This window comes from Panulirus ornatus, chromosome 7 (assembly GCF_036320965.1).
Source record: "Panulirus ornatus isolate Po-2019 chromosome 7, ASM3632096v1, whole genome shotgun sequence".
Classification (NCBI taxonomy): Eukaryota; Metazoa; Arthropoda; class Malacostraca; order Decapoda; family Palinuridae; genus Panulirus; species Panulirus ornatus.
In genome coordinates this window covers 46,545,046-46,569,601 of record NC_092230.1, presented here as the reverse complement: position 1 = coordinate 46,569,601, position 24,556 = coordinate 46,545,046, and the positions used below count along the sequence as shown (strand labels likewise).

Below are 24,556 nucleotides of genomic sequence, written 5' to 3'. Positions count from 1 at the left end.
GGGAAAGAGTAAAGAGGTGTCTGGATGGCACTTACAAGGAAGGAATGCAAATGACTGGGAGATGTATAAGAGAAAGCAGCAGGTAATGAGGAAGGTGCAAGGGTTGAAAAAGCAAGCAAATGAGAGTTGGGGTGAGAGAGTATCATTAAACTTTAGAGAGAATAAAAAGATGTTTTGGAAGGAGGTAAATAATGTGCAAAAGACAAGAAAACAAAAGGGAACATCGGTGAAGGAGGCAAGGGGAAAGTAATAACAGGTAGTAATGCAGTGAGGAGATAGAGTGAGCATTTTGATGGACTGTTGAATGTGTTTGATGAAAGAGTAGCAGACGTAGGGTGTTTTGGTCAGGGTGGTGTGCAAAGTGAGAGAATCAGTGTGGGTGGTTGGGTGAAGAGAGAAGGAGTGGTGAAAGCCTTGCGTATGATGAAATCGGGCAAGGTGAAGGGAGTGGATGGCATTGCAGTTCAATTTATGAGAGGGGGTTTATGTGTTGTTGATTGGTAAGGATATTCAATTTACGTATCAAAGTGAAGTACCTGAGGATTGGCAGAATGCATGTCAAGGCTTCATCAGCATCAGCAGAGTCTTAAGTACAGGAGTCATTCACCCAGATCACTCCCATAAGGTGGATGAGAACTTTGGTAGTGATATTTGTTTAGATTATCACATTCAAATAATCTTAAGTGAACAATTGTGAAATGAGTATGATGAGATGGATGAGAAATCCTGTGCATAGTTAAGAGGGTAGTTAGGCATCAAGAGTGTCAAAGAGGTCATGTACAAAAGTAGGCTGAGATGGCTTGAGTCGATGGAGAGAAAAGTGCAAAACAACTGGGGAAAGAGATGCCTAAGCATAAGTGTGGAAGGAAGGAGAGCTAGACAGGCCAAGAAAGAGATGGGAAGAGACTATGGGAGATGGAGATGATACGAGGGCTAAGAGAACCACCAGAGAGGTTGCAAGAGACCACAGCAACCTACAAAAATGCCACTAGATGACTACAGGTAACCCACATAAGTAGAGAAAATCACTGTTAAAAAGATAGCAATGACGATAATGGCTGTGATGGAAAGTCTTCAGTAAATTTTTTGTTGATACATTCTATGCACTTTTTACTGATAAGAAAAAAGTTTTTATTACCAGTGTAACTTAAGCCATATAATGTATACACGGTCCTTGAGATGTGCTCTAGTGATTCTGTATCCTGAGAAAAAAAATCTTCAACATAAGTTCTTGACATGTACCTGTAACTGATTATTATGTACTTGGAATCACTTGACCAAACCTTCGACATCAAGTACTTGTATTTGATACTTAATTTTACAAGTTCTGAACGTACTGCTACTTACTTGAAACAGAATATTTGGCTCCAAGCCTGCTCACTACAGTCACAGAGTCTGTGTGAGAAATAAGAATATCTATGAAATAAGAGTGTATATTTAGTAAGTAGAATTTTCAGTACAAAGAAGGAAACTAATTCTTCAATATCCTTCCCACACTTGCCAGCACATTTCCCTCACATCAAATTCTATGCTAAAGGTGAAATATTTCTAACTACACAATATTCATGCTATCTACCACTAATGCTGAGCCTGTATATCAAATAAGAGTACAGAAAGAAAACCAGCTTAACAAAGAGATGGACATATTTCCACATTGTCCTATCTCATCAGGTGTCAATCGCATAATTCAAACTCCCTTCAGATGCTCATTTAGCACAAAGCTAGAACAAAGAGGTAATACTATAACTTTCTACATGTTTTCTGTTAGTTCTAAATTCTGATCTATCATTCTACAGAGGAGACAATCAGTTTGCTGTAGCCATAAGTGAGTTTTTGTGAAGGGTAAGTGCAGGATACTTCCCCTTCACACAATGAGGTTGAACAAACCACAGACACCATATTACCAAAATGAGTCTCTCAATGCCTGTGAAACAGAACACAAAGGGAGGAAGAAATACTTGTAACACCATTCCATCTCAACATGCTTGGCACCCAATCTTTCTGCAATACCTCTTACTCCTCCCATCCAAACCACTAAATAACCTATCACCAATTCCCATGTAGAAATAAAAACTAACCTCTGCCTAAAACTTCAACAACCTACATCCATTGATTCCCTCCATCTCCTGCAAATAAAGTGACAAAACATATTCACACCGTAATGCCTAAAAAGCACTAAACAACTACCCCTCAACCCAATGTTAAACTCCAATCCACCAAACCATACACAAATCTGACAAATTCCCCAGACTCATATTTACACCACCTCAAAAGCAATCTGAACCACACCCATCTCTCCTTAATCATAAACATCAATTCAACATATTAAAAGACCATCACTCAAAAGATGCAACTTGTACACTAAAATACTTGAACTAACCCAGTAATCAATTCTTCCATTGCGAAATAAACCACATCCCAAATTTGTAGATGCATTGCTTTCTCATAACATTGTACACTCAACTGACTCACCTTCAAGCTTCTGTTTCTTGGTAGGGGGTTCAACTGTGGAACTGTCTCCCTCAACTGAGGTGGGGACAGGAGCTTGTTTCTCATGGTTAGTCTCAACAGGAGTTTGTTTCTCATGGTTAGTCTCAACAGGGGCTTGTTTCTCATGGTTAGTCTCCACAGGAATGATAAATCTGTAAACAAAATATTCCTGTGAATTTGCTGAACTGAATATGTATCATCAAAATAATGAACTGTACTTTCCATCAAACCTGCAAACATAATATCCTAGTAAATTTTTTTCACTTAAATATGCATGCATGTATCATTGAAATAAGGTATTCCCTTTTTTTTAAGAAAAAAGCTATGGGCATCATTTCATAATCCATAATGGTTCCTACTTTCATTTTCAGTCCTTTAATCTTCTTTTTCTCTTATTATTCTGACACAATAATCTGGTAAGATAGGTGTGTATCTAGCTTATGACACTGAAAGTACCACAAAATGTTTATATAGAGATTTATGATTCAAGATACTCTTCATCCGGGCCATTCCCAACGAAGGATGAATTTTACACAAATGTCAAGTCTCAGCCACTACTGTACTCACATAATACAATTACAAACAGTTACAAGTGATATAATGATAAAGATTAAATCATAAATGTGTTGTATTACAAAAAAATTTTGCATTTTACCAATTTATGTTGATGAGCATAATCAATAATCAATTTTGCTAGCATCAAAAGCTCTTTGAGTTCTATGCTCCATTTGCATAAAAGCATTTTCTACCCTAAACTTAGGGTACTGAAAAAATTACTCACTGAATGCTAATCAAAACCTTCCTCTGGAATAAAAAAATCTGGGGGGAATTAACCTAAATTGCTATTATTTCCCCCAGAAATCTTTAGTCTGTGAAAATATACAGTATTCTAATCTTGTGGAGCATTATGTAGAAACATTAGGTAAAAGTAATAGGTAGGAACATTTAGCAGGAACTCTGCAAACATTGTGCTAGACTCGCCCTCTGCCAGTGGCCCATTATGGGTGAGGCACTAAAGGCTATGAGGCACCACAGGAGTTCACTAGTCAGTGAGAGATTATTGCCGTGGCCACTCCCTTGAGGGAGTTCCAGAATGGAACAAGCATCAGAGATATAGAAATATAGTTGGATTCAAATTTCTCTGGAAATGCTTCATTTCATCATTACCTCAAAGTCTTCTGATTCACTGGTATATAAAACAGATACCTATGCATACTTCACAATTCCAATATTTCCTTTCACCCAAACTATTCTCGATCCATTCCATCCATGCTATATAACATCCTCCTATACTCTCGGCAATAGCACAATTGCACATCCTCCTCTCCCTCTTCCCGGATAAATTTCATTCATTCCTGTCCTAACCTTTCCTTCCATGCCCTCCAATAATTTGCATTCATCATTTCCATTTTCCCTCCACACACCCTGCCCAAAGGTATCAGCTTCTCCAATCCCAAGCACATCCAAATAATAACTTTTAAGTTCTTCCACAAACTCCCTCCTTTTACTCTCACCTGTCATCCCACTTGCATTCAAAGCCATCATCCTCAATCGCCTGTCCCTCTTGCTCCCCAGTATAACTGGTTGACTCCGGTGCCACTTCTTACCCTTTTGTGCCTCAACCTTGACAGGCCACTGGCAGAGGGCAACTCGGGTACAGCTCTGTCTTATACAATAGGGAAGGGTGGATGGACTATCTGTATCTCGACTGCAAGAAAGCATTCAACATTGTCCCACACAGGATGCCTGGATCACTAGCTCCTTTGATGGACAGATCATCATCTTAGTGAAAGGGAAAAAAGAATACATGTCAGACATGCCTTCTCAAAATGAGTGCTCACCAGTGGTGCTGTATGGATACTTCTGTTCTGGGACCATTACTCTTCTTGATTATAAAGAATGACTTTCCAAAAGTATGGTTTCTTAAACTATCTGTTTCCAAATGAAGCAAAGGTCATGGGGGAGGTGAAAAGTGAGAAAAACTGCATCGACCTACAAGAGGAACTTGACAAACTCCATGGTTGAAGAAGTTCAACCCAAGGAAACGTAAGGTACTGAGAAAAAGTCACAGTGAATGAAGGCCTTAACAGGATTATCATCTAGCTAAAAGTTTAGGAGTAAACATCATCCCTAACCTGTTGCTAAAGGTTCACCTTGGGAGAAAGTTAAGTAGACTAACTGTATGCTATAAAATATTAGCCTTGTACTCAAGTCCCTGGTTAAGGAAATATTCAGCAAGCTGTTCATATCCTACACATGGGTTAAACTAGAATTTGCTTCTCAAGCTTGGTCACTGCACATAGACACAAAGAGCTAACAGTGCATGTCTAAAGAAAGGCAACAAAACTAAGAAAGCTGAGTTAAGGGTCTTTAATTTGTCCACCTTGGAGGAGGGAAGTGTGGGGTGGCATGATCACAACCTTTAAATGTTCATAAAAGATTGATGACACCAACAATGAACAGTTCTTCAAAAAAAATTTAAAAAGTATATAAAAAAGTACTTTTACAGTAAAAGTTGTGGATGGAAGAAAGATAATGAACGAAGACATGTCAAACAAAAGAGAAAAAACACAAGAGATGAATGATGATGGGGAATGTCTGAGAGATGGGGCCTCATAATTATATGTAACACTTCCTTCTTGTGCAGAGAAAAAAAAAGTTATGTAATTTCAAATAGGCAATTACATGATATATTCCCTTTGGCACTAAATTTCCAACATACTGTCATTCTTCCACCCTTTCATACTCAAGTCTAAATTTCCAACATACTGTCATTCTTCCACCCTTTCATATGAAAACTCTAGTCTCAAGATCTGCACCCAAAGAGCACTGTTGGACCTTATATCACCTTTGCCCTTACCAACAGTGACTTCTCTCTCCACATAAGCCTCAATGTACCCAAGACCTTTTCCTCCTTACCCATACTATGGTTCACTTAAGCTCCTATGGTTCCATCTATTGCAATTTTTACTCTCAAATATGGAAAAAGTCTAAATCCAACAGGTCTTTCCATTCAAACCAACTTATAGTGCCTCTGCTATACCTGATAACCTTACCATCATTCACATGAACCCTCAACTCCCTCCTTTCATGGACTCTCCCATCTGTGACTCAAGCTTCTGCAGTTTCTCAATAAAGTCTAACATCACAGCCATGTCACCTGGCAATATTTCTTGTGGTCAGACATGTCTAAGTGTGCTCTTACACATTGAGAGTTTAGTGTAAGAGAGTTTAGACTGGATTTAATACCCTTTGTATTCTGTCTTTCAAAGCTATAACAATATATGTATATTCTTAAACAGAACCTCTTTCATTACTGAGTGTTTCATTAATGGCATTCCATACTGTAGTGAAGAAAAATGCTATGGATACAAAAAGAACAGAAAAATATCCCTTTGGTTTGCATGAACTAAAGGTGCACAGCACAGAGTGAGGAAATGTATCCTGCTTGGAGCTTATGGAACATGATGAGCACTTCTCTGTACGGTGATCACCATCTTTTTATAAGGTTTAGAATACAATTCAGGAAGTTCACTAACCTTATACTATCTTCTTTACAACATTACTTCTATTCGTTATTTCAGCATACTGGCATGTCAGCAGCATTCAGCAAGAATTAGTAGGTTTGGAGTCCAGTTTTTATAATAATGTTGAGATGCTTTTCATTTGCAGGTTTTGGGTAAACAAGCCATAATTTTCAGAGGGTTAGAGGAATGAAAAGGTAACAGATTTAGTCTCTTTCGGAGGAAGCAATAACAAAAGATAATTACTTGCTATTAACGATTCCTTTTTTGGCTTGCACAATAACTTACAAAATGTCCTTGATTTGTGGCATTTCACCACAAAACAAGGGTGTTAAGGTTAAAATGACACTAGTCTTTCATGTAGCATTTATGTAAGGTCCATGACTAATTTCCTTCCTTCTTTACGATATAGCATGCTAGCCTCAAAATGGACACTAAATGGAATCACAAATGCAATTTGCTCTAGCACCATGCTTAAGGGTAATGCCTTTCAAAAATCACAAGTCCTGCATGCAGGCGACAACAAATACTTACCTAGCACTTTGTCGAGTCTTTTAAGCTTTGTCTGGTTAGCAAATCAATTAAAACTATACTGAATCTGAACAAAGCCTCTTGTGCAATGTGTTGTTGGACATACACAGGACTCAGAATTTGAGAAAGGTATCCTGAGCAAATAAATACTTTTCGATATGCTGTTAGGCAATCCTGTAATTGTTGATGATGGATTGTCAAGATAGAATTAGCAATAGATATATTACACCCTTGATATATGTTAATTTTCACCTTACAATTTCCCTCAATTTCAAAGTTCTGTCCATTTCATGAAGACTTAACATTTGGGGAGACATATGAACTGCAGATAAAAACCACAAGAAAAAATGCAACTGTAAACAGAGATATTCCCTCAGTAAATTAATGCAGAGGCGAGTTACTTATTAAAAAATTAAGAGGACCTACGGAAACCTCAACCAAAATTCGTATCAGCCATGATTTTATCTTAAATATTCAATATTCTTCTCGAAAAAATACCAATCACACCCAAATGAGCAGCGCAAAAGGCGGCGATACACGTCCACAATTAGAAAGAGCAAGTGGCCATTGGAGGCCTAACACCTGACAAATTAGATGCAAGTATATACCTAATACCATTTTGCCTACCAGGTGAGGCTACGTGAGGCTTCCTCCAACTTTGATACTTCCCCATGTGTTTTACCAGTAACTAATTTGGCATTTGACTCCATATCTTTCTTGGCAAGAAGATCCTCATAACTACCGCCTTATCTGACATAACATTTACTAAACCAAAGGTTTATAACAAGCACCGCAACTAAAATTCTCCAGGCCCTTCACTAGCACTGCATAATGGAATCATTCAATACCCAAGGCGGGTGGTGTTACTGAGCTAGATCTTTACCCTCGTTATCTATCATCTCGCTTGAACTTCTGCTCTGCTGCCAGGATAACATTCACCGGGTGCTCGAGTCTGGGCGGCCGTGACATTGGCCTCGGCCATCTTAGAAATACATCAACGTTCATGCCGCTTTCCCACTGACAACGTTTCACAATTATTTCAACTGATCACATTCATCTTGACACATCAGAAATCAAAAGAAGCATTGCTTACTCATGTTTCAAGTGTGCCACACCATCATTCTGCTTATTTTTGTTCATAGCGCCTTCTCACGCTTGAATGCCGATACGTTCTTGCTTGCCTTACTTCAAAGTAAACTTGGATAGCGAACACTCCATGTTGTACCAACTACTGGCGAACACTTAGCCAGGGAACATCCATGTCTCTATCATTTACTGGCAAACACTTCCCCGGGCGTGCACAAGTTGACCCTCTGCAAATGTATTACAATAAAGCTTATGAATGACGTTCTGAGACCAATGATTATCTACAGCCACCAAGAGTTTGAATATAAGAATGCTATGAAGGATAGCTTTGAAAAAGAATTCCAGGGGTGTTTTTAACTTTCGTAATGGCGAAGACTGAAAACAGTAAATAAATATGGATGACAATGTAATTCAGGGGCAAGCTGCTAATGGAAGAGTAGGAAAAACGTGACATGTACGTAGATGAAAAGTGATGGAAGAGAAAAACAAAGAGGTTTGATTGACTGCGTGGAAGTGGATGAAATGATGAAAAAGGACATGCTGGATGCTAAGGTTGTGGGAGGGTTCTTTGGAGAGCCTGATCATTTCGCCCTTCTTGTTGGGATGAGGATCAGGGAGGAATGGAGATATGTTGTAAGGAAGAATGGAGAGGTAAAAGTGCTGGCAAACAAGATGAATGGTGACAAAAACCTTACATGAAGACGCAGCAAATGTAGGAATGCAGTCATGTGTGAATCAGGTGCTCAAAAGGTTTAGAAAATGTTAAAGGTTGTGGAGTTAGTAGTTGGATACAAGGTCGTAAGACATAAGAATAAATGAGGAAATGCAAGGTGAACAAATGAGATTAGAATGCTTTGGAAGAGAGTAAAAAGGCATATCGTAGATTGCTGAAAAGGAATGTACCACTGAATGTTAGCAAAAGAGGAGGAAAGAATAATACAATGTGTAAGCAGAATGTTGAGAACCTGAAAGAGGAAAGGAAAGATAGAGTAGATGAAGATTTTGGAAGAATATAATCCCTGCCAATGAAGTTGGCATGAAAGGGGGGGGGGAGTCGCACAACCATCAAGGATAAACATGAAATAAAACCATGAAAACTGTGTTCCCTGAAATGGCCAGGAACTAAATCAACAAGGTTTGAAGCAATTCACTATCCGTCTTTGCCCAAATTTATGAATGGCCGCCTCCAGCTTGGGGATCGACGAACTTTTGCCCGTTACATAATTCTGCCTCCATAAGCGCCCACAAGTCTTCTACCAGATTCATTTCTGGTGAATATCTGGGCCAGTTATTGAAAACCCCCACTGCACAGCCCTTAAGTCACTCGGTGTAGCAGGGAGCCCCATCCTGCATGAACACTTCGGTCTTGCATTTTTGGAATGCAACTAAAAGATGGTGACAATAGATCGAGGTAACCACGTCTGTTCATAATCATTTAACAACACTAAAAGGTCCCCTAACATCATAATAACTGGAACAAACAACTCCCATACTATAAGTGGAGCATGGAACTTTACAGTGCTGCAATGTACTGAAGAGTTAAAAGGATCATAGTTTAATACCCTCTGCACATGCCCTCCATAGCCACATATCACAGAAAAGTGGACTTATCAGTTCACAAGACGCTTCTGAACTGAGCTTGTCCCACACTACATACTCATTGCAGAAACTGACCCCGTTCTTCTAGTTCTTATGAGTTATGAGCAGTTTAAGACAGCCTACAACACTGTTATTTAATGGCCTCGTGTAAGCGGCGCTGTACTGACCTCATCGACATCACCGAGCAGTTTAGGGTTTTTTTCTTTTAATCATGTTGCACTCAAGCGTGAATCTGCATCCACTCGACATGACACTCAAGAACACTGAGAGTATATGGAGAGGTTTTTCTGGCCTTTCCCTAGTGCTTCACATGGGTTGGTGAAGCGATGACGTCACTATCATTGAATTTCTTCACCCTGTGTTATACTGATCTCTGCCTCATAACTCTAATATTAAAAATGTCCGAAAGTGGCTTATTTCCCTTGTAAAGTGCTACTATAGAAGTTATTCTGTCACTTGTAACGTGGAGTACCTCAAAGCACAGTAGATGGTAGTGGTAAGAAAGGGGGAAAAACAATGATAACAACAAAAGCATATGTGTGGGGTGCGTGGCAATTGAATTTTCCTTCAACATCAGATAATCTACAACTGAGGGGGTTCATGTCGCTCATCATGCGGTACGCCGCCAGCACGCCATGCAGTTGCCACTACTCGCTAAATAGCACCAACTTCACTGGAGGATACCAACGCTATTTTAGGTTGGGAAAAGTGTTTTGCGACAATCTAATTGGCGTGAGACCGCTCGCACCAACTTCAATGGCGGGCACTGTATATGGATGGAGTGATGAGATGAAAGATAAACTGTGAAAAGGGGGCGCAATGATGGAGTGTGCTGGTGAAGTATGGTGGCTAGTGACAAGCATGTATGTGGATGAGACTGTGCTGTTTGAAGACACAGGGTTAAGAGTGTTTTACAATGCATGTAAATGTAGGCGATTGAAGATATATGTGGGGAAGAGAACAGAAATGGTGTTTGCAAGGAAACAGAAGGTAAAGATTTTACAAAGCCCTATAAAGTGATAAGAAACCATGTTATAGATGAGCAGGTAGAAAGACCGGTAGAAGTGAGAGGATTTAGTATCTAGGACAGAGTTATTCAATTGGTGGTCCGCAGGCCAAATCCGGTCCTTGAATGGTTTTTCATGGCCCTTTGGCAGACTCAGAATTAATACGTATTCATTTGTTTAAGTACTTACAAAATTTTACATATATAGATTTTTGTGTGACCTACCGCATTAATTAGCTGAATGAAACATGTGATCAATTATAATAATTAGTTGAATGAAATATACCGTTCCCCTCACCACTGTGACATGATACATGATGAACTACGTGTCAACTTCTGCCAAAGCACACGTTCATGGCTCATCATTTGCGCAAGGGTCGGGCGGGGCTTAGTCAGTGTGGTTGATCGGTCTCCTAAAGGTTAGTCACTATTTTTCCTCACATCTAGTATTTGTACAGCACTACTTTTCCCATTTAACTTCACATCCTTTAGTGGAATAGTGCTGGGAGAGTAGTGTTGTGTTGATTTATTTTATTAGTTATAAGTATATATATGTATATATTTTTTTCTATTAATGTGCTAAGTGAAAGTGTTAAAGCAAATATATGGTTTTCGTTTCTTTTTAATGTATAAGTGTTTAGAAGAAACAATTGATGTACAATAAATGTATGGCCCTACTCCTACAGTAATTCAATAGCCCCGGTCTAGGAGGTATCCTGCCAGGGGAAGGTCAGCCTAGAATGTCAGGGAGTAATAGGTGGTGGGTGTTGGACGAAGTCAGAGAGGAGTATACATGATAAAAGCAAACAATGAACAAGGTCCAGGTAGAGTGATTCCTAGCCATACCATTGCCCCACTGGGTTAGACTATAGGAATGTGATCGGTTGCGAGCAAAGATCTTTGGTTGCAAGAGAGGGATGAGGGGTAAAATGGTGTACAGGCCTTAGAAGAAGAGAAATTCATGGTTTCAGTGAAAACAGAAAAAAATCTAGTATACAAATGAATTGTATGTTATCGCTGTTGTATGCATTAGCAAGGTTGCACCAGAAACAAAGAAAGGCTATGACGCCATTTGTTTACCAAATGGCGTCCTAGCTACGTCTCTTCGTTGTAAATCAACTGACTGTTGTATAGGTATGTATATGTGCGTGTGTGGGCGTTTATGTATACACATGTATATGTGGGTGGGTTGGGCCATTCTTTCGTCTGTTTCCTTGCGCTACCTCGCAAACGCGGGAGACAGCGACAAAGTATAATAAATAAATAAATGAATATGGGTATATGTACGTACATTATGAACGTATATGTATATATGCGCATAAAACCGCAGGGTTTATGCATATTCTAGATCACGCGCACCACTACGACCTCTCGCATCATTTATACATATGACGTGTAAGTGAGTGGATGTGTCTTTCTTCGTCTATTTCCTGGTGCTCCCTCTTCTGCTCAGAGGGATAAATGATAGTAGGAAAGGAAAGATAGGTAAAAGAGGAGGATTAGAAATAGTGAAAGATGGCCAATTCAGGCGATACATAATGGTAACAATAACTATAGAAGAAAAGCGTTGTGGTGTTTATAGTTCTGCAAAGAATTGCCACGAAACAGAACAAACATACAGTGATATGTAACATAGACTGACAATCAGGATGGTTACATGAAGCAATTGTAGAGATAAGTGGGGAAACGGATTCTCATTGCGATAGAAAGTCTTGGGGACAAGTTTTTTTTAGAGGGCACAGGGGAATTTCCTGTCATAGCAGTGTCACAAGAAAACTAGGATGAGAGGGACTGACACACCATCGATACTAGACTTTACCTTCATCCACATATGTATGGATACTGAAGACAGTATATACAGTACATTAGTTGGAAAAACGATCATGCAATGCTCAAGTTTGAATATGAGGTACTAGACCTTACCTTCATCCACATAAGTATGGATACTGAAGACAGTATATGCAGTACATCTGTTATAAAGACGATCATGCAATGCTCAAGTTTGAATATGAGGTACTAGACCTTACCTTCATCCACATAAGTATGGATACTGAAGACAGTATATGCAGTACATCTGTTATAAAAACGATCATGCAATGCTCAAGTTTGAATATGAGGTACTAAGCCTTACCTTCATCCACATAAGTATGGATACTGAAGACAGTATAGGCAGTACATCTGTTGGAAAAACGATTATGCAATGCTCAAGTTTGAATATGAGGTACTAGACCTTACCTTCATCTACATAAGTATGGATACTGAAGACAGTATATGCAATAAATCAGATGGAAACAAACGATAATGTTATGTTCAATTTTGAATATGAGGTAAAGAGGAAATAAAAAGAGCGAAGGTGAACTAGGTAATAGAGAGGAGATACAACCGCGGAAACTACCCAAATCTCTCATATCCACTGTTATGGGACATATGGGCGGGATACATCTTGCCTTGCTATAGCGTCAGCACTCAACATTCCCACCGTGGGACCTCGGCTTGCTTCCTCCTTGCAGCAGTTGCACGGGATCTCGGCAATGCCATTTCCTTTTTTACAGAAGCGCCACTCTAACATCTGCGATCTACCATCCCTCTATTCTCGCATCAGAACCAGTATAACCTGTCGTTTTACGGAGGTGTTATTCAACTGGCGGCCCGCGGACCAAATCCGGTCATTGTGTGGATTTTCATTGGCCCTTTAACAGACTCGGAATTAAATTAACGAAATAAATGTTACATAGATTCTTATCTTGACCAACTGCATTGATTAGCTGAATGAAACATGTGATCAATTGTAATAAGTACTTGAATGACATGGACTGATAAGCTACATGAAAAGTACGCGTCGACTTGTACCAGATTACACGTTCACTGCTTACCACGCGCAAGACCCGGGCTGGCCTTACTCAATGTTGTTGGTTGGTCGCACTAAGGTTAGTCACCATATTTTTCTCATAAATTTACTCTATATTTTCCTCACAAATAGTATATGTATAGCACTATTTTTCCCCATAATGTCGCTGTGTACTCAAGACTAAAACCTGAGCGAAAACAAGCAATTTAGGATTGGACAGAGAAGTACACGTTTGTGCTCTTTGGTGCAAAGCTAATGTGTTTATTGTGTAATGAGAGCATTTCTGTGACAAAGTAGTATAACTTGAGGTACTTAAAGGTAACGCATTCAACATCTGAAAACACTTCCAAGTGCTTCCAATCCTCGCCGTGAGCAAATTCATAACCTAATTTTAATGTTACGAGCAAAGTAAGGCCAGTGTGTCCCGGTTATGCACTGAACGGGAAAAAGCAACGCTAACATCTTTTCGGGTTGCACGGATATTATCGATGAAGAAGACACCCTTCAATGATGCAGAGGCTGTGAAAAAAAAAAGTGCATGCTAACTGCCATTGAATAAATAGTTGTAGATATTAAAATCAGAACCAGTGTGACAGAATCCATCAAGAGGATTCCAGTCTCTGACCCATCAACCATCAGAAGAATCGAAATCCTTGCAACATATGTCTAGGATAATTTCAGACAGTGAAAACTGCTGGCTAATGTTAATGGCTGTTGAGTCAACCGATAACAGTGATGTATCACAACTGTGTCCGGTTCTTTGATGGCGAGTGCTTTCGAAAAGATCTGCTTGGATTAATTCCGTTGGAGGGACACATAACAGGTGAAATAATTGTTTGAGGACAACGGTTTGTATCTTAGACGAGTCAACATTAACTGATGGCTCTCCTGCTATGGCAGACAAGGTACAGGGCCTGTCCACTTGTATGACTGCTGTTGTACCACAGACGAGATCACTACACTACCTTATTCATCAGTTTTGTGTGTTAAACTCAGTAGTGATTTTACGAACATCATGGAATCTCATGTCCATTATCCACTTCATTCGCTTTACTTGTAGCCAGTAGCACCGTCTTTTTCAGAAATTATTGTCAGACGTCAGCTGAGCACAATACTTGCTTATTCATATTGAGGTCCGCTGTGTCAGTAAAGGAAATGCACTGAAAATATTTGGGGAACTGAAGATGGAGATTATTACCTTTCTCAGCAAGAGAAAGCATGATAAAACAAAATTTTCTAGCAATGATGCAGAATGATAAAAAAAAATTGTAGTAGAGGCCTGTTTTTTTGAGTGATTCATTCCATCATTTGAATGAACTCCATCTTGACTATAGGGCAGGGGAGACCAAGCTTGAGGGAAAACTCCGTGCATTTCAGTAAAGGCTGACTCTCTTTTCTACAGACTTAATCCCTACCAAATATGCTTCATTTCCGTACACTTAACTTTATCAGCATTTCAAACACTCAGATAACTGAGGTGATAACAGGTTTTCTAGAACCGATTTTGCCACTCGATTTGATGACTTCGGAATTCCTGAAGTGACACGATTTGTTAAAGATCCCTTTTGTGTTGTTGGTGGGGAGTTTGCAATGAAAGCAAAGCAGGAAATATCAGTACTGGATAAAGGCGGCAATACAACCTGAACTTACTGATATGCAGTTATCAGATGAGCTTCAACATTCCATGAAGTCTGCAGCTCGTGTAAAATCCTGGACTGACTTAAGAAATCTGCCTTAAGAAGTTTCCTCGGTCATGAAGACTAACACTGTTGATGGTGACAATGTTGAGCTCAACATATACATGTGAGTTATCATTCTCGCATGTGAATGACATAAAACCAAACAGTCGGTAACCCCATCTTTCCAATCAGCACCGCTATCAGTGTTTATGGATCGGATCGCTCTCTAATTATGAGCCCAACCTTGCTGATCTTGTAAAATCAAAAAAGTGTCTTTTTTTCATTAGGGAAGGATATTGTTCTGGTAGCTATTTATGTGGTTTGTTGTGTTTAACCTAATTACTGTGTACTCAATTTTCAGTTTACCAAATGCGCAAATTTGTGTCTTTTAAAGTTCCCAAGTTCTTCGCAAACATGAAACCTAATGTTTTTCTCTTTTTTCTTTTTATTTATGTGCTTATCGGTAAAGGTAGAAGCAAATGATTTATGAATGTTTCGTTTCTTGCTATGTATAAGGGTTTAGAGAGAAAAAAAATGGAGGTAAAATTAATTATGGCCCTTCCATCAATTTGTTTCATGATCCGGCACTTCTAAGTAATTGAATAACCTTGTCTTACTGTTATTCACGTTTCTGTTCCCCTTCTCATTCCTCACATCCCAAAAGCAATCAGATACACCCATAAAATCGACATGTTTCTGGTGAATAGAGGCAAGATTATCTTGGATTAAACATGGAGATTTTTTCCCCTGTAAGTTGTATCTGTAGCATGATAATCTGTTTTAGTTGGAAGGTGAAGGACGTCAATATTTTGTAGTGCAATGATTCTGTGCTCTCACGTTGTACTAACACGAGATGAACGTCTCAATTTTTATAAAACTTTCGTGTTCAAGAATCTCAGCCAACCCGGAACTGTAAACTTGGCCATCAATATGAAACCTTCATATGAGGAAATGTTTCTTTGAGCGTTACTAACGTCAGGAGAGCACACTTATACCTGTGATTGGTATTTGCATCTGAGTTTGAGATGTCTTTTGCCAAATGACACACAGAAAGAAAATTACTTCAAAAGTAAAATGTATGAATAAAGCATACATGACATCGTCATACCTAGGCTCATCGAAGTAATTTGTCGTTGGAGAAGTTGTGTTGCAAAATGTTTCAACTTCACTCTTTGTGTGCGTTAAGAAATAGATATTCAACCTTTTCCTTAACTTTCTGGAGGGAAAAATTTTGAATTTCTTTTTTAGATCTAAAAACTTTGAGAGTCATTCGGGTGTTCTTTGTTTTTACACGGTTCTGTAGTTGTTGATGAACACTATCAAAAATTTTCGTCCGTGATAACAGTCAAGCTTGCCAATTATTTGTTTTTCGAAGAGCACGTAAACAAAAAGTGTAGGAACATGATATTAAAATAAAAGTAGAGAACATGTTTGGGTATGACTTTCGATCAAAGTAATGCGGAGAAATAATGTCTTGCGAGCAGCCAGAGAAATGACGTCTGAGTCAGGTTGGCATCCCTGAAGTGTTTATTCATCGCTATGCTGCTGAGCTCTGTTTGAGTAAGTATCGATTTTCGCATCAAAATACATTAATAGATTAATATTAAGGGATGACATGGACGGCAATGGATGATAGGGGGAGTGACAGAAGTGATATAAAGTAGTATGAGGCCGTGAGTGCGGAGTTGTGGATGATAATGTATCAGGAGGAAGGATGGATGGTTGGGGCTGTGTGATGTGTTGCAACATGATAGTTTGTGTACGGGCTGGGGTATGTTGGCCACGAAAACTTACGGTGGATGTTGGTTGAAGAAGGAGGTTTAAAGTTTAATGACAAGTCTAGATCACATCGGTAATATATTTCCACACGGCTTTTGAGTTATCTTGATTACCCCCAGTAAGCAGAAATTGTTGTCGTTATCATCAGTTTCTTTCTTTCTTGGAGATTACTGCGGGTCATTGGTAAGGCTGTGAGGTATTCCCCATGATTGTTGGTTTCTATATTCTAACTATTCTAACTTCTCAACTAACCGTCATCAAGCTAATGTATCTGTGGAAAGGAACAGTTCAGCGACGCAGTGCAACTCCCACTGGTTACTGAGAGTTATGGAGTGATGAGAGCATAGAATATAAACTGCCCAGCTTGGTTTGCTGCAGTATCTTTCATTTTTTTGATGGTTAGATAAGGCGATAACGTTGATGGCCGAGAATATCAAGGAACTGTTGGGTAAAATGACATAGATACGTAATGATTTTTTGTATAGATGACAACAGACCTGGGGAGCTGTTGTCAGAACTGCCCAATATTGGTATTTGAACACCCATTATACAAAGTTTGTTATTAATTTCAGGGTGCACGTGGTTTAGCATTAGGATCCTCATTCAAATGTTATGGAATCATTGTTATGAAAATAATGAATTCATAGGGTGAATTTTTCATTAGTACTCATATTTCTTATCTTTTGTCTGTAACTTTTGATAGTAAGGAAGGCTATGAAGTAGAGGAAAATGTTGTGTTAAACAGTGGACTTGTATCATAGAATATTGAAAAACTCATTTCCATATCAGAATACTACAGATAAATTTTCATTTTTATGTTGGCTAATTATCTTTGTTTTGACGAAGATGCATTTTTGGGGGAAGTGCCATGTGTTGCAAGGTTTGAGAAGTAAACAAGGGGATAGATGATATAGCTAATAATTTTTTCAAAATTCTTCCAAGTTGACATGTCTCATATATTTCTTTACCATTCACATAGTCAAATTCCTTTAATTTATACTAATTTGTTCTTTGACATACTTAGAAAACATTTTGTTTAAATGATTATAACATTGTGGTATGGAGCGATGTGGTATACCGGGGCTGACGTGCTGTCAGTGGATTGAATCAAGGCATGTGAAGCGTCTGGGGTAAACCATGGAAAGCTGTGTAGGTATATATATTTGCGTGTGTGGACGTATGTATATACATGTGTATGGGGGGGGGTTGGGCCATTTCTTTCGTCTGTTTCCTTGCGCTACCTCGCAAACGCGGGAGACAGCGACAAAGTATAAAAAAAAAAAAAAAAAAAAATAACATTGTAGGAGGGACTTGTATGGTGTTGCATTCCTGATTGTGGTACATTCATGGGTTGCCCAAGGTCAAGCCTGCTTAGGTTTGAATTCTAGTTGAGACAGTCTGCAGTCATCCCAGCTCTTCGTCCTTCCCTTGGGGCTGGTTGATATATTCGGGTATGATGTATGTATATTTTTTTTTATTATGCTTGATCGCTGTTGTTTGGGTCAGGGAGGTAGCGCCAGGAAACAGATGAAGAATGGCCCATCAACTCATATTCACACACATATACATAAACGCCCATACATGCATATTATATTTGATTATTATGCTTTGTCGCTGTCTCCCGCGTTAGTGAGGTATTGCAAGGAAAAGGATGAAAGAATGGCCCAACCCGCCCACATACACGTCTATATACATACACGTCCACACACACACACATATACATAGCTGTACATTTCAACGTATACATATATATATACATACACAGACATATACATATATACATATGTACATAATTCATACTTGCTCCCTTTATTCATTCCCATTGTCACCCTGCCACACATGAAATGACACCCCCCCCCCCCCCCATGCATTTGTGCGAGGTAGTGCTAGGAAAAGACAACAAAGGCCTCATTCGTTCACACTCATCATCTAGCTGTCATGTATAATGCACCAAAACCACACCTCCCTTTCCACATCCAGGCCCCACAAAACTTTACATGGTTTACCCCAGACGTTTCACATGCCCTGGTTCAATCCATTGATGGCATGTCAACGCCGGTACACCACATCATTCTAATTCATCTATTCCTTGCATGCCTTTCACCCTCCTGCATGTTCAGGCCCCAAATGCTTAAAATCCTTTTCACTCCATCCTTCCACCTCCAATTTGGTCTCCCACTTTTTCTCTTTCCCTCCACCTCTGACACTTATATCCTCTTTGTCAATCTTTCCTCACTCATTCTCTCCATGTGACCAAACCATTTCAATACACCCTCTTCTGCTCTCTCATCCACACTCTTTTTATTACCACACATCTCTCTTACCCACTCATTACTTGATCAAACCACCTTACACCACATATTGTCCTCAAACATTTCATTTCTAACTCATCCACCCTCCTCCACACAACCCTATCTATAGCCCACGCCTCACAACCATACAACATTGGAACCACTATTCCTTCAAACATACCCATTTTTGCTTTCCGAGATAATGTTCTCACCTTCCACACATTTCTCAGTGCTCCCTGAACTTTCGCCTCCTCCCCCACCCTGTGCCTCACTTCTGCTTCCTTAGTTCCATCCACTTCCAAATCCACTCCCAGATATCTAAAACACTTCATATCCTCCAGATTTTCTCCATTTAAACTTACTTCCCAATTGACTTGTCCCTCTGTACCTAATAATCTTTTTCTTATTGTCATTTACTCTCAGCTTTCTTCTTTCACACATTTAACCAAACTCAGTCACCAGCTTCTGCAGTTTCTCACCCAAATCAGCCACCAGTGCTGTATCATCAGCAAACAATAACTGACTCACTTCCCAACAGACTGCATACTAGCCCCTCTTTCCAAAACTCTTGCATTCACCTCCCTAAGAACCCATCCATAAACAAATTAAACAACCATGGAGACATCACACACCCCTTGCCACAAACCGACATTCACTTATAACCAATTATTTCCTCTCTTCCTACTCTCACAGATGCCTGACATCCTCGATAAAAAATTTTCACTGCTTCTAGCAACGTACCTCCCACACCATATACTCTTAATATCTTCTGCAGAGCATCTCTATCAACTCTATATAATATGCCTTCTCCAGATCCATAAATGCTACATACAAATCCATTTGTTTTTCTAAGTATTTCTCACATACATTCTTAAAAGCAAACACCTGATCCACACATCCTCTACCACTTCTGAAACCACACTGCTCTTCCCCAATCAGATACTCTGCACATGCCTTCACCCTCTCAATCAATACCCTCCCTTATAATTTCCCAGTCAATACTCTCCCTTATAATTTCCCAGAAATACTCAACAAACTTATACCTCTGTAATTTGAACACTCACCTTTATCCCCATTGCCTTTGTGCAATGGCACTATGCATCCATTCCGCCAATCCTCAGGCACTTCACCATGGGCCATACACACATTGAATATCCTCACCAACCAGTCAACAACACAGTCACCCCCTTTTTTAATAAATTCCACTGTAATACCATCCAAACCCGCTGCCTTGCAGGCTTTCATCTTCCACAAAGCTTTCACTACCTCTTCTCTGTTTACCTAACCATTCTCCCTGACCCCCTCACTTTGCATGCCACCTTGACCAAAACGCCCTATATCTGCCACTGTATCATCTAACATGCACATATACATACATATACGTATCAACATATACACATATTCATACACATGCACAGACATATACATAAATACACGTGTTCACATTTATACTTGCTTGCCGTCATCCATTCCTGGCACTTCCCAGCCCCATAGGAAACAGCATCGCTATCCCCTGCTTCAGCATATACCACAAGGGCACTGAAGGAAATGCAACCCAAATTTCTCAAGTTACACACCACATAAAGCAAAGAAGCCATCTCAGATGTAACCACACTCCACCAGTAGAAATTTGAGAACAAATCCCAACTCTTGATTACATACCTAACTGCTGAAAGACAAACTGAAAATTAACATTCCGTCTTAAAGATTAGACAATGAAGTACAAGACCCATAGCAACCAATTCTGGCCCACATTCAAGAAAATACACTGATTGTGCCAGTTCAGTTCTTCATGTAGCACTGCTGAGCCATTCTAATGAAATCCCTTCTTCCAAGGAACACCACTCAGAAATCAGCTACAAACCTTTCTCACTCTTAAATAAGAAAGTCTTGAAAATCTTACACAAAATTCTTTTAGAAACAACTGCCCACCCACCTTTATTCTCTCTGATTGCAATATAGCCTTAAAATACTTTCCTGCTACAGGCCCTGGAAACATATTGAATTTTCACATAAAACACTATGGCAAATTTTTAGTCCAAACACTTCAGGATATCATCAGCTACTGGTTGCTTAGCAGATTTTCTAATATCTGGAATTTTCTCAAGATGATACCAACCCTAAAATCCTCCAAACCTTCCAACTTTACCTACTGTTACTGGCCAATGTTACTTCCATCATCATTATCTAAACTCTGAGAAAAACTGATCCACTACACAAACAAATTGTCCTACTAGTTTTCTTTTTTTATATTTAAGATACTGATAATGGGCTACATTGTAAGATAATGAAAATTGCAGACAATACTAATTAGGGAAGCAATCTACAGCAGACATTTAATGTCCCCACTTCAAACTGTCATGGACAGATTGATATACTAGCCTCATTGGTGGCAATTAAATTTTGAGATGGATAAGTTTGAAGGAAAAAGGATGAACAAAATTCTTGGACTCATTGGTAGGACATTCAAGTTTAAGTCCAGGGAAGTTATCCCCTTTCTTTATTTTGTGTTCAGTTTTGGTCACCTTGCGTGTGGAAAGATATATAGGCAATGGAGAAAATACAGAGGTGAGCTACCAAGTTGATTGCTGGTGTGAGAAACAAATTTTGGGGGAGTCAGCAACATGAACTGAATTCATTTAGCTTAGAGAAGAGAAAGTTGTGATCTAAAACATATAAAACAAGATTCCAAGTCATTTAAGGCTTCATTGATTTCTGTCTAACGAGATACGTAAGGATAGATTTGTCTGATTTCACTCTTAGTAGTAGATATAAACTCGTGGACAATTGTTTTACCTCAAATAAGAAATGTTGATGTATAGAATGATTTACCAATTGGAGTAATAGACAGCAGTACTATAGGTAAGTTTAAGCATAGACTTTATAAATATTTTGCTTCAAATCCATTGCTGACTTTATTTGCACCTCTGGAGCTATATGAAAAGTTTATAGGTGTTCCTCTTTGAAAGAATTTTTTTTTCTAATTCTACACTAATTCATCAGTTTCTTTGATTGCTACTTCTACTCTAATTCATCAGTTTCTGTTGACTTCAAATATCACAAACAACCTTGTCAAGAACCACTGCTCTGTTGCTGTCAGAAATTATTTATACACCTTGCTAATGCAGGAAATGGCAAACAGATATGAAACATACAGGAGGGTGAGAGGCATGCAAGGGATAGAGGGAAGTGGAACATTGTGGTATTTTAGGGTTAATGTGCTGTTGGGACAGAACCAGGGCGTGTGAAACGTCTGGAGAAAAATTTGAGGAAATGAAGTGTTTTAGATATCTGGGAGTGGATTTAGTAGCAGATGGAACCATGGCAGTAGAAGTGAGTCACAGGGTGGGGGAGGGAATGAAGGTTCTGGGAGCAATGAAGAATGTGTGGAAGAGAACATTATCTTGCAGAGCAAAAATGGGTATGTTTGAAGGAATAGTAGTTCCAACAATGCTATATTGTTGTGAGGCATGAGAGTGCTTATCCTCGTTGAAGGTTCTGGCTGAGATGTCTAAATGTGTGTAGATGTAACCAAGATGAGAGGAGAGATGGATAGCATGTTTGAGGAAAGAAACCCAATTGTCCTGGTTCTGAGTGAAAGGGCATGAATGGTGTGGAAATGTCTCAGAGGAGCTAAGGAAGGAATAGCATTACACCTGAAATAGTTGTGGGAGTGTGTGATAGAGTGTAAGGAAGTAAATTGTAGATTGATATGGGTAAAACTGAAGTTAGTTGGAGAGAGATGGATGATTATTAGTGCTTATGCACCTGGGCATGTGAAGTAAGTTCATGAGAGGAAATGTTTTGGGAACAGCTAGTAGTTTTGATGTAAGAGACCAGCAATAGTATTAGTGATGGGTGATTTAGATGCAGAAGTAAGTAATGTGTTAGTTTAGAGTATGATTGGGCTGCATGTGGTATTGTTTTATGAATGGAAATGGTGAGCAGCTTGTGGAGTTGTGTACCGAAAAATGATTGGTGTTTGGGAATACCTGGTTTGATTGGAGGGATATACACTAGTATATGTATATGGGTAGGATTGCATATTAATCGATAGATATGTAAAAGAGAGACTTTTGGAAGTAGATCTACTGAGAGGGGCAGCTGGTAGTATGTTTGATGACTGTCTTGTGGAGGCAAGGGTGAAGATTTGTAGAGGTTTTCAATAAAGAGGAAACATTGTTTGTAAGAAGATAGTGGGGAGAGTAAATGAGCCTGTATGTGCAAGAAATGCATGTGGCATCCTAAAGGTGGGTGATGGGAATTTTAGAAAGGGAATTGAGTAGTTGGATGAGGAAGTGAAGGTGTTAGTGACAGAGAAAAGGAAGGCTTTGAGCAGTATTTCCAAGGAAGGAGTGCACATGAATGGGAGATGTATAAGAGAAAGTGGCAAGAGGTCAAGAGAAAGGTGCAGGAGTTGAAAAAGAGGGCAAGTGAGAGTTGGAGTGAGTGAGTGAGTATCGGTAAACTTTGGTTGAAAATGAGGGCAAGTGAGAGTTGGAATGAGTGAGTATCAGTAAACTTTAGGGATTATAAGATTTTTGGAAGGAGGTGAATAATGTGCAGAAGACACAAAATTAATAGGAACATTGTTTAAGTTATAACAGATAGTGATGAAGTGAGGAGGAGATGGAGTGAATATTTTGAAGAATTTTTAAGTCTGTTTGATGATAAAGTAGCAGATTTAGGGTGTTTTTTTTGGGATGGTATACAAAAGAGTCATGAAGAGTGGTTTGATGAGGAGAGAAGACATGGTGAAAGCCTGGTGGATGATGAAATGCAGCAAGGTGGCTGGATTGGATGGTATTGCAGTTGAATTTATGAAGAAGGGGGTGTCTGTGTTGTTGATTGGTTGGTAAGGATATTCATTGTATGTATGGATCATAGGTGCCTCAGCATTGGTGGAATGCATATATAGCACCATAGGATAAAGGCAAGGAGGATACAGGTGAGTGTTCAAGCTCCTTAGGTATAGGTTTGTTGAGTATACCTGTTAAGTTTTATGGGAGGGTATTGATTGAGAGAATAAAGGCATGTACAGCGCATCAGACTGGGGAGGAGTAACGTAGTTTCAGAAGTGGTAGAATATGTGTGTATCAGGTGTTTGCTCTAAAGAATGTGTGAGAAACGCTTAGAAAAACAGATGGATTTTTATGTGGCACTTATGGATCTGGAGAAAACATATAACAGGTTTGGTAGAGAAGCTTTGTTGATTTTTTTTTAAGAATATTTGGTGTGGGAGGAAAGCTGCTAGAAGCAGTGAGAATTTTTATCAAGGCTGTAAGGCTTATGTACGAGTATGAAGAAAGGAGAGTTAATGGATCCAAGTGAAGGTTGGTTTGTAACGGGTGCTTGACATCACCATGGTTGTTCAGTTTGTCCATGGATGGGGTAGTGAGGTAGGTAAATGTGAGAATCTTGGAGAGAGTGGCAAGTATGAAGTTTGTTGATGAGAGGGCTTGGGAATTAAGTCACTTGTTTTGCTGATGAATACAGCGCTGGTGGCAGATTCGGGTAAGCGACTGCAGAAGTTGGTTACTGAGTTTGGAAGTGTGTAAAAGGAGAAATTTTAGAGTGAATGCGAATAAAAGCAAGGTTATTAGGTTTAGCAAGCTTCAAGGACAGGTTAATTGGGATGTAAATTTGAATAGAGAAAAATTGAAGGAAGTGAAATGTTTTAGATACCAGGGAGTGGACTTGGCACTGAATGTAACCATACTAGA

General features: G+C 39.2%; 2 protein-coding genes across 5 annotated transcripts in view; one reads left to right on the top strand and one right to left on the bottom strand.

Moving 5' to 3' along the window:
- The window catches only part of Dus3 (Dihydrouridine synthase 3), a 62,911-nt gene extending 55,123 nt beyond the window's left edge, over positions 1–7,788 (bottom strand). For 2 of the 4 annotated variants that reach the window (XM_071663710.1, XM_071663711.1), the window contains exons 1-3: positions 7,639–7,788; positions 2,473–2,642; positions 1,348–1,395 (exon numbers count right to left, since the gene is read on the bottom strand). In XM_071663710.1, coding sequence (XP_071519811.1) covers positions 1,348–1,395; positions 2,473–2,642; positions 7,639–7,685 — 265 coding nt within the window. In that variant the 5' untranslated portion in view covers positions 7,686–7,788. The remainder of the gene's footprint in view (positions 1–1,347; positions 1,396–2,472; positions 2,643–7,638) is intronic. The other 2 variants (XM_071663712.1, XM_071663713.1) reach the window with 1 other exon arrangement.
- A 5,258-nt stretch (positions 7,789–13,046) lies between these two features.
- LOC139749604 (uncharacterized) overlaps positions 13,047–24,556 on the top strand; it is an 89,273-nt gene continuing 77,763 nt past the window's right edge. Inside the window, exon 1 of the mRNA XM_071663717.1 lies at positions 13,047–13,163. Within this exon, the coding sequence (XP_071519818.1) occupies positions 13,062–13,163 (102 nt within the window). The 5' untranslated portion in view covers positions 13,047–13,061. The remainder of the gene's footprint in view (positions 13,164–24,556) is intronic.